We start from the raw sequence: 11181 nt of genomic DNA, 5'->3' as shown, positions 1-11181 counted from the left end.
TATGAAATGATACATACCACTATCATCTTATTGACATGACAACATGCATCGAATTGGTCGGAAAAACAAACTAATAAGCTATCAAAAACTCGACAATGCAGTTAGGACCTTTAAATAAATAATGAAAAGTCTCCCTATAAATACTTAATTCTTTATACAAATCAATATGAACTATAGAAATCATCAGTCACACGCGATCAGCCTCGATTGATTGATCGACCGATTAATGAAGAGACGGAAATTATTTAGAACCAATCCAAAATCGAGAAGCGAACGGGTGCTATCAGCGTTAGTTGCCCATCAGGCGTGGTTACAACTCCTACTACTGCACGACTAATAGTATCTAGGATACCCACTCGATTTAAAAAGAACTCGATTCTGTCAGTAGTAACCCCAATGGTCACTAATATTCCGTTTCGAAATATTTGTTACGCGCCAGTGGGCGCCCACACTAAACTTTATCGGAGTGACCGTAGGCGCAGCGGCATTGACTCATTAGTACCAATGTCAATGTTACTCACCTATCCGCTTGTAATTAATGTTTATAAAGTAGTTTTGTTTGTCTGTGTGTTAATTAAATATTGCTTTTCACTTTGATCTACCGTTTTTGATTTCTTTATATTCTTTTTATCTAGTTTTATTTCTGTTGATGCGATATGGCGGTTATCCTGTTTGATATAAGCTAAATTTTCTTTTAAACTACCATTCCCACGTGATCTTTTAAGTATTCAGTGAACTAATAGAATTTTTAGTAATCCGTTTTAATCTTTCATTCTTCCTTTATCCTATGATGTCGATGTATACAGGACTGCTTATTGAAGCAACATCAGATGATTTTAACGCGACCTGCGTACTTAGTTCTTATCAGCCGCGTGAGTCATCTAAGTGCTTTCTATAAGGAGTAACAAATCACAGTACAATATTGTGATTCGTGAAATCCAGTGCTTTATTGGTGCACGTGGCGGTGGCATTGCACTATAGACTGCCGTTGGTATCGTTAGTGCCATTTGGTCAAGTAACTGGGGAAGTAAGCTGTCTGTCCGTCACGCTTTGAACTTGAGGGGTTGTATCGAGGGGTCTGTTCACAATGTACCGGTGGAAGTTTTGGACAATATGGTGACTATTAAGTGTGATACAATAAATTGACACTTACAAATATGCTTTTTTGAAAATTGTTGAAATCCAAAAAAAACCCTAAGAATAAGGCTTACAAATTCTTTGACGTTTGATCTTATTTGGGTTTAAAGTTTGAAGTACGTGCTAAGTGGTCAATTTTCATTGAGCAACGGTCTATCGCGTTTCTTTTGTTTCCCATGTTTTAGTCTAATATTGACGCAAACACCTTCATAATGCCCTATCTTCTGTTTATTCAAACAAATGAGTCCCTTTGCCGTAGGTGTCAGCAATTCGTTTCCCTTCACTGTACAAATTCAGCTTTAATGCCAGCCTTTTACAACTACCCACAAGGGGGACATAAAAGCGGCGTATATTAACGACTATTTTATTGGGGTGTGAATAGAAACGTGAATTAGAACCACTGTGATATACTCTGATATTTATCGTCGGAAACCAAATGATGTATTGAGAAAGTTTTATTGATGATAAAGATGAAGGGAGTGTGGATCAATTGATTTTAGTCCTTACTATTATTAACTTTAGGTTTATCTTCAACTTGCCGAAAGGAGAAATCTTATTCAAGAGGTACACCTCTTTCAGAAATACTGTTACGCTATTCTATCGAGATTTTACCTTTATGTTCGCTAGCTAGGTGTCACACCGCTTGATGAGGTTAGAATTAATGTTCAATTATACACCGACACACTTAGATCCCACAATAGGACAAGTTACAAGGTGTGAGAATTTATGATACTGGCCGCTGGTTCCTTCAATTCGTGTCTTGGATGTTGGTTTAAAGTTTAGTGTAACATGGCCGTGTTTTATATTCAAAGCACTGAGCTCCGAGACGTATTTATCACTCCTTAAATAAGCTCACAAAAATATGCTAGGACACATGCACTGACTTAATTATATTGCAAGATCTCTGATAAGAACCTATTCCGCACGTCTCAGTAGCTATTTAAAAATTCTACTTACTTTAAATTCACGTAACGCATTAATATCTTACTATTGCGTTTTAATATTCTTATTTATTCTTATTCAGTACTTCACCGCCATATATTTGGTTGATTTATTGCGTACTCTATGAGAAGTCAATTGTTCTTTATTTTATAGTCTACAAATTCGCCACATACAATGCAATCACGTATTATTTGGTTGTGTTGAATTTTAAATCTTTGTTGCCGAATGTTGCAATATCAATTGATCGTTTAACGTCTAATGTCGCCACAATTTGTATTAATGATCTGTTGTGTCTTTCTGTTAATGTTTGGCTCTAGTGCTACTAGTTTGTGGACTACGAATGGATTGTATTCTTTTTCTTTAGATTCGTTTGGACCTACATGGTCGTTCGCATGTGGTATCTTATTGATATGCATAACATCGACGTTATCGTGTCATCAATAACTGCCTGTTGGTGGTCGACTTTGTATAAATGTGGAAAAATCACGAATTCTAGTATTGCCTCTTTCAGATTTGTATTCGTTCGGTGTTCTCGTAAATTCAAGGCGATTAATTCAATAATGTTGTTTGTCGTTTCTTGGATTTCATGTTTAAAAATTGCAGTTGTATTTTTTCTGTTTTCTCGAACACCAATTGTGATTGCTCTTGATTACAGTTTGTTTGATTTGGTATATTAAAAACTCATTTGTTCTATTCTTAAAAGTATCACATGCTGTATCATTGGACACATAAAAGGTTTCCTTGGGCTTTGGTTAAGAAATAAATAACTGCTGAACTAATAACTTATTTCAGTCATCACGTATGACTTTGTTAAACTTTATTAAGATCCATGTTCATTAACGGCCGATTCCAATAACTTATCTATCACCAGTTTTGGCCTACTAAAGATAGAAAATTCTATCTATCATCGGTTTTGATGTTCCAATATAATACTGATGGGTATGACAACTAACCGCCATACGCTATCTATCGTTGGGAGGGTCTATCTCTTAACGCAGATAGATATTTCTATGAAATTGCAACATTATGCGTCCCAATATCCTTTTGATAGCTATCTGTCAGTGATGTCAATACAAGAGATAACCAAATTTGTCAATCCGTCGAATTGCAGGGATATGCAAATATATCGTAAACTATCTTTCAAATACATTCGTAGAAGTGCAGTGTTTCTAGTATGTCCGAGTCTAGTGAAAGTGATTTATCCATGTTAATGAAATTATCTGATTGGGACAGTGATTTTGAAGAAGAATCCCATAAAAATAACAAGACCCGCGTAAACCATATGAACGAATTAAACAGTAGCGAATTCACGTATAGATTTCGCTTAAACAAAACTGCTGTTAGTAATTTATTTTTTCAGAAATATATCCTTTGTTAATATGGTGTTACATGAACCTAGTGACAATAATATTGATGAGCGACAAGACTTGATAAACAATTACTTTGGAGAGTAAGTTATTTGTGATCCCATGTCTTTCATTTCAATAACTGCATGCATGATGACACATACATGATTAATGTTAGGTATATTTTATTTGTTCCAGTTTTGATTTGAGTGAATAACTGTGAATTGAAGTGTAATTGTAAGTTCATTCAATAAAGAAAAACAAAACTTTATTTTAATACTTCTTTATTTTGCTCTAAGTCTAATTTTAACTTTTTATTTGTTAATTCCATGTGTTCTATTTCTAATTCTAATTTCTTCTTTTTAGTAATATAATAATCAGCAATAGCTTGATTTCGTGCAGCTCGAGTCCTTATGTCATCATCCAGTAGCCTACGTTTTTCTTTATCTGAAAATAAATATAATTATTACTTAAAAAATTGGTTTTATTGCAATAATGTAAATTAGTTTTTCCAGACCATCCCAAATGTACTAAAAACTGTTTAGATTACACATCCATATAAATGTGAATTACCCAAATGCAATATTGCATCAAATAGTTGGGTATTTAAGGTCTTATATAAAATATTAGTAACAAACATTTGACCTATACATAGCATGCAAACACTTATTTTAAATAATTATTAATAACTATATTTTGTCGATATATTAATCTATGAGTACTTAGCAGTTAAATATGTTTGTGTTTTATCATATACAATTGCGAACAATTGCTGACAGTAGATACATACTAATATTGTTGCCACTGGGAGATTTAAAAAAGAATTTATTTGGTTTCGGACTTGTCACAACCAGCTGTTGGATATTCCCTGATGATTCAATCTCATTTTCGACACCACCATCATTCAAAACCTCGGAATCTACCGTCACCTCGGAATCTACCGTCACCTCAGCATCTCCTCCAAATGATACAGTGTAACCCTCACATGTTGCACCTAAAATGGATGCCACTCTGTCCAGTGCATCATCTGGTGGAATGTATTCTGGCTTGCCACCACCTGTCTGCAAGTGTAGATACATTATATTATTAACACAATGTGTTGATTCATTTTTATATACCTAGATGTCATCTATGTATATAAAAATACACAAGAGTAAGGACGAAATGACTACCTTAATTTGGTTCATCCTAATTTTGGTAGATCTTTTACGAGCAGTTTTTTTTAAATTCTCCCATTTCAATTTAAGTTGCTCTGTTCTTCGCGGGTAACTTGATACAGATGCATTGAATGCTCCTGTAATTTTAGTCCAGGCAGCTTCTTTAAGCTGATTATTGGCAGCGTTTGTAGCCTTGCTTGTAATCACCTTATTAGCTTCAATAAGGTCAATTAGCAAGGCCACCTCATCTTTAGCTAAAGGTACACCTTTTGTCTGAAAACCAAACAAATATTAAATACAGTGTTGATCCTAATTATATGTAAAGAAAGACAAAAAAATATTGTTCCGAGGTTTATTTAGTTTGCAAGATAATTTCGTGGGTAATTTACTAAAAAGCCTCCGTCACTTGTATAGGCACGTATATAATAATGTCTGGTAATACTTACAGTGCTCATTATAATGTAAAAAAAACTTGATATCACAACAACAGGAGCGGTAGCGTTGACGGTTGAAAATTTGAAACTTCAAACTTGAATAGTTAAATTGACACTTGACTACGTTTCGTACTTCCGTTTTATGCGCCAAATATTTGTTTGATAAAATAATGACAATGAAACATAACTATGAAGAAAAAATTATTTTAGCATAAAGATATATCCAATGCTTAAATTCGATCAATTTGTATTGTTTTATAGAAAAGTTATATGAAATAATATTTGTTTCGACGTTGCTTTTTTTTGTAGCTTTTGTAGTAACAAAACGTTTGGGAGGGCTGGATAGTTGAGCTTATCTACAGATGTCGATGTCTCGATAGACGTTATCGTCACTTGTGGAACGCAAAATAAGGATAGATAGAAGTCTACTATTTATCGTTCATAACAAGATATCGGTTACTGAGGATACGTTATTGGAATCGGCCATAAATGAACTCAAAGTGCAGTTGTGCTACAATTTTGATTAATTGCTCGCTGTAATAGAGCAATTACAGCTGACAAAGAGCCAGTGTCTTATTTCACTTTTTTAATTTTCTTTTTGTAGTCTACTAGAAATTATGCATTATGAATAGCCCCGTTTATAACATTTCTAAGAAAATAGCTAAAGATAGCTAATATATGCATAAGATTTATAGCTGCAGGCATTTGTTTTCGTAAGTGTTTGCCGCTGTTACCCTCGGGGGAAGCTTTGACAGCTACGTCAGGCTTTCAAAGCTGCCTAGCTTGAAGAATTAAAGACACATAACTCAACTATGAACATAAATGACACCGCGAATATTTTTTTTATAACGGCTTCTGCTGTAATTGTATCGCGTGCACAAAGGCACCCAGCGTGGAACAAGCATTCGTGGATCACACAAATGCTTATCCTACGCGGGGATCGAGCCCGCGACACAGTGTATTTTGCGTGGTGACCTCAACCACTCTGCTATCCGTGCAGTCAATGATTAAAGTGTAATGTAATTTATTCATTCCAAAATAATTCTTTATTTTGGAATTACCGCGACCGTCCAAAATTATACATTGAGTTCTAAAAATAAAACGGGCGCGGCGCCCCAACTTTTGAAATACCCTCCTAAATATTCAAAGACTTTTGTAATAACTACAACAGTTGCTTGTAGGTAACTGTTTAAGCACAATACATTTTTATTATAATTTATGTTAAATAGTAACTCGTTATTGTTGCTACATGCTTTGTCTGTAATCAGTTGCAAGTAAAATTTTTTGAAATAGGTCCATATGAATCTATTATAACTATTTTAATATTTGACGTCGGATTTGTTGACTTATTTTTGTTTTGATGATTGTTTTCGGGATTGTTTTAAGAAAACTTCGCATTGGTTTGAAATAAAAGTTATTTCGTAAAAGTCTCTTATAATGTTTTGGTTTCGCTAACTACTCCAGTTATAAAAGAAACATTTTAATGTAGTCATTATTACATCCCATAAAACTAAACTCTAAAAATTTCCAAAAACATCACCACTAAAACTAAATTTAAACTAATTTTAGTGCATTTTTAATTAAGAGCAGCACCATTCCAACCCTCGAAATGTAAGTCGTCGACTCTTACAGTACAGTTATTGGTCGATTATATCCCAAAAACAAATGGTGCGGCTTCCCGGCAGAGCGGGGTCATTGCGCGATCGAATACATTGAATGACCAGCGGAGGTATTACGTGTTGAGTCGCGATTGCTATTGCTCGATATTAATGTTATTAATTGTTTGCGTGATGGACTAGTGTAAGAACATTTGCATAGGCAATCAATTTTTTTTTTGTTTGCTTTTTATTTCGACTTCGCTAAATCAAAACAAGCTTGACGCGTGATATCATAATCAATTAAATGAAATATAAAAAATAAACATTTTAGTTTAGGGAACTATCTTAATGTTGTTTTCTATGTTAAAAAAATACAAAAGTTTCTAATCTAGGTTTCTTTTTAATTTAACTTTATTTTTCAATGCAGAGCGTTTAACAAGTGTGGTTGAAACCTTGAAATAAATTATTATTAACTTGAAACAGTTATCTTTTACTGAGAACGGAATTACTGACTCAAAGTTAAATGTAGACACATAAATCGATTTTAATACTTAAAAGATGCTTAACAAATAGTGATAGTGACTCGTTGAATGATAGAGATTATACATAATCTATGCAGTTAATGCACTCATATCGTAAACTTTATCTTGAGTACACTCATCAATTGATAAATGAGACAGGTGATTCATTATTTATTATAATATGGGTTTAACGAAATCGAAAAAAAATACAGGCCGGAAAAAACAACTGTGGCAAAATATTAAAAAAAAAATAACATAAACAACTTGCTTTGCATCTATTTTACTTTTTTTGCTTTCACAATAAGTCATAGGGATGATGGCTAGGTATAAACAGTAAAACTTTTAGTACTTCACTTAGATAAAAGTAATTTACACACGTATTTTTGCCTTTTTCTGAACAAAAAAAAATACAGTTATCTAAGAGACCATTACAATTATCTGACGATTTCGAAAAAAATTGCACACAATCGTGACGTCACGCATAAGTTCTTTTTACCTACTGTAATTCGAACAATTAATGTTTTGCGGGTCTAAAGAAAAAAAAACTCATTCACCAAGACGGATGTTGTTAAAAGTCATCATTCCTATTGCCATCAGATAGCAAGAGCAATTAATGTCTATCGCAATACGCAATACGTGACTTAAAGGAAACAGCGCTCCATTCATCCAGCAATGTTTTTATTTGAACACACCACACAACATATAAAATAGAGTTACCCACACCACTGAAATTTGAAACCTCAATTGTGTAGCTTTGGAATAATGTTTCAATATGCGAGAGCTTTATAGCTTATAATAAAACATTGTTATTGTTTTAAATACTACTGTTAATATGTTGTAGGCAAGCGGTTCTGTGTGAAGTTTGCAGGTTCGATAGCAAATGGGTTTTCCTTATGAACTTGCTTAATTTTTATCACCTGACACAAAATGAGTCTGTTTGTCTGAGCCATCAAAGCTTCAGACCAGATTGAGCTATTTTGAGAAGTCGAATATGCCGCATTGGTATTTGATTGCATGGGGATCAAACCCGCACCTTGTGCATACAAATCCATGCTTACAAACACAAACGACCACGACTTTTAAAACTACGAAAGTGTTTTATTTTAAAGCTAACCGGTTTTTTCTATTGTAATAGTTTCCTAAGTCGGATTATCGTGATCGTAGGCGTCGTTTTGATTAGTTGAAAGTGTGATACGTGGATAAAATGTTGTAATAGTAGCTATAAGCTGTTCTTTTATGTTGATATATAGACTTACTGTCGTTAATTTAATACTGACGAATAATATGATTATGGTCACCAGTATAAATTATTAAAAAAAAACCATCTTAAATTATGTTTCTTGATGTAGTTTTTTTAAGTAGTGTCCTGGCTGCCCTGATACGTATAGGATGTCAAGGTAAAACATAGTTCATGTCTTTTGGCGCCTTAACTTTACTAGCCATCAGTCTTGTCATATTTCGGTCGACGGTTAAACCGTGAAAGCATATTAGACCGACAAAGCTACTATAACATTAATGATATTGTTTCTAGTAGACTAGCAAGAAGTATTCACAAGTTAAAAAAAAGGCTGAGTAGGACTCTAGATACTCAGGATTCCGTACAAATAGGCTAAGTTTCAATAACATTACAAGATACATCTTCAAAACATTTACCTCTCACAGCGCATGCGCGACGTCAGTACACTCAGTACTGTGATAGTCTTCGTTTATCTCTCGCACCGAGTCGACGCGTTCGCGAGCACTCAGCTCCGAGGGATTAGCCAATAGGTACGGTCTTAACACCGCGATATAAACACAAGATAATGATGAATTTATAAAATATGTAAACAAACACGATGCAAGTTAATTGTGTGCACTCTTTTTTACTTATACTACAATTTGTCGTTTATAACTATGTAATTCGTCTATTTTAGGTGTGGTTAAGCTTTTACTAGCGATAACTGAGGGCTCGAGTGCTTCACCTTGCTCTTGTATTAGTCAAGTAAACAAGATGCGAACTATCACGAATTTCTTGATCCAATGCCAACTTTTAATTGCTAATATTTTATCTCTTCTGCCTCTTTACTATTGTTAGGTAGGTAGTTATCATCAAATTCATCTAAACCCGTTCATTCGCTTGAATCCTGAAAACCTTTATTGCAAGCAAAGATATAACATATTTACGCCACTTTATGATTAGCCGGCCTCGTCATGTGTGGCCACACTTTATTTGATTCTCCCACTGTTTATACAACTGTTCTTTTGTGAATTGTCAATATGTTTGTTGACGTACCATGTGCGTAAGTTTAGTAGCTCTTTTCTTTTACGGTATAACTTGAATCCGTGGCCGTATGTACCGTTTCGGCATTATATCGTAAAAGATACTCTATAAATTGTGTTTTATTAGTCATAAGTCACTTACCTTTGGCTGGATTTCTAGCGTGGGCTTCTCAATAAATGATCGATAAAGTAATTTACATAACCAACCTGCTTGGTGGATGTAAGGTGATTTGATTGTTGGTAGCCAGTAACCAGTAACCTTTTGAAACTTTGAATGGAGAGGAATTTAGGCCTGATTCGCACGGGAGCTTTTTTAACGCACGTTAAAAAAGCGTTCAAATAGAACAAATGCATTTCCAAGTACATGTTCATACGACTATTCCCTTTAGCGCCCATTGCCAGCGCTCAAAATGCAATATTACTCCATAAAATAGCGTCGCGTTTTAAAAGCACGGATGTATGAACAAGTACCTGGCTCCCGTGCGAATCAGGCCTTAATTTCGGGAACTATAGAATCGTTATTAATGAACCTTTAATAGTAATATTAATACTTTATGTGCAACCTTTAATATGGATAAGGGTTTCTTGCTTAGCAGTTATGACATCCATCAGTACTAGTACCTTCATCTATGGCGTTGTATGACCCAGAATTTTGATTATATATTAATGATAATTATGATTACATCCACTCATAGCAATTTTCTCAACGTTGGATGTACAATTTTGTCATTAATACCATCTTTAAAATAAAATTCGCGAAGTAATCAAACTTGGAATTACTATGTTCATGGGAAAATATACATATAACGTGACATCGGCAACATGTTATGAAAATTGCAAATGAAAATTGAATATTAAAATCGATTGACAAATCTTAAACGTCAAATCAGGCACTCTTCTCTGACAGAAGCCGTTAATATTTGCTTGACATCTATTGCTTTGATTTCCATATTCCTGAAGAGATTCTAGAGGCCCTTCCTATCTCAATAAATCTATAGAAATACAATTTTGTATAAACATCTTCATGGTGGCCAGACGAACAGTCTACCTCATAGCAGTGGAGAAACCTTAGTTGAAATTTGAGGTTAAAAGACATGTGTCTTGATGTGTCTGGAATAAGGTGCATTTTTGTGCCGTTTACTTATAAGTTCTGACTGGTATTATGTTGTAGGGTGTACGCTCTCCTGATTAGTCATCTGTCAAACTGGACAGGTGCTGTGTATTAGTTATTACGCTGATCGACGCTGTAATAAAGCTATATGTCATACGCATCTAAAGACCCACAGATTATTTATTTATGGAGACTGTAAATATGCTTCTCTGCTATGTAATAATTAGAAAGTCGTACTGATGTATATGGTGTCATTATTTCTTTTTTTTTGTGACAGAAATAGATATGGTAGTGAAACGTATTGGTTTACTTAAAAAACTCCTTCATATACTGAATTCAACTAACTTAATATACGTATGTGTTTTATTAGTGTAAAGTTCTAAATAAATATTAATAACTCTATTAATAGTCGTTAAATATACGCAAAATACTCGCATCAATCGGGAATTCCTAATCATGTTTAGGACCCTCTTTTGCCAATATAAATAAACAACTTTATCCAAGAAAGCAAGCGTTATACTAGATTACGAAAAAATATTTGGACTTCCCGTGCATACGTCAGCCGATGCTATTTTTGCAAGGCTATTAAAAACTTGGTATGGAGAAGCGATATTTTAAATATACTCTACTATGTATGAAAGTATTAAAGCATAAGTTTGTAACAATTGTAATTGGG

The 11181-nt window shown here is 34.1% G+C and overlaps 2 protein-coding genes across 2 annotated transcripts in view; one reads left to right on the top strand and one right to left on the bottom strand.

The window, feature by feature from the left end:
- Positions 1-3630: 3630 nt before the first annotated feature.
- LOC113505255 lies at positions 3631-4873 on the bottom strand (the record flags this gene model as incomplete). Its single annotated transcript, XM_026887874.1, has 2 exons — positions 3631-4486; positions 4598-4873. Coding segments are annotated over 2 exons (588 nt in total), but the record flags the coding sequence as incomplete, so codon positions are not given.
- Positions 4874-5010: 137 nt separating this feature from the next.
- Positions 5011-11181, top strand: part of LOC113505254 — a 122484-nt gene continuing 116313 nt past the window's right edge. The window contains exon 1 of the mRNA XM_026887873.1: positions 5011-5017. Coding sequence (XP_026743674.1) covers positions 5011-5017 — 7 coding nt within the window. The remainder of the gene's footprint in view (positions 5018-11181) is intronic.

Source organism: Trichoplusia ni, chromosome 25 (assembly GCF_003590095.1).
Source record: "Trichoplusia ni isolate ovarian cell line Hi5 chromosome 25, tn1, whole genome shotgun sequence".
Classification (NCBI taxonomy): domain Eukaryota; kingdom Metazoa; phylum Arthropoda; class Insecta; order Lepidoptera; family Noctuidae; genus Trichoplusia; species Trichoplusia ni.
This window is presented reverse-complemented; position numbering and strand designations above follow the sequence as displayed.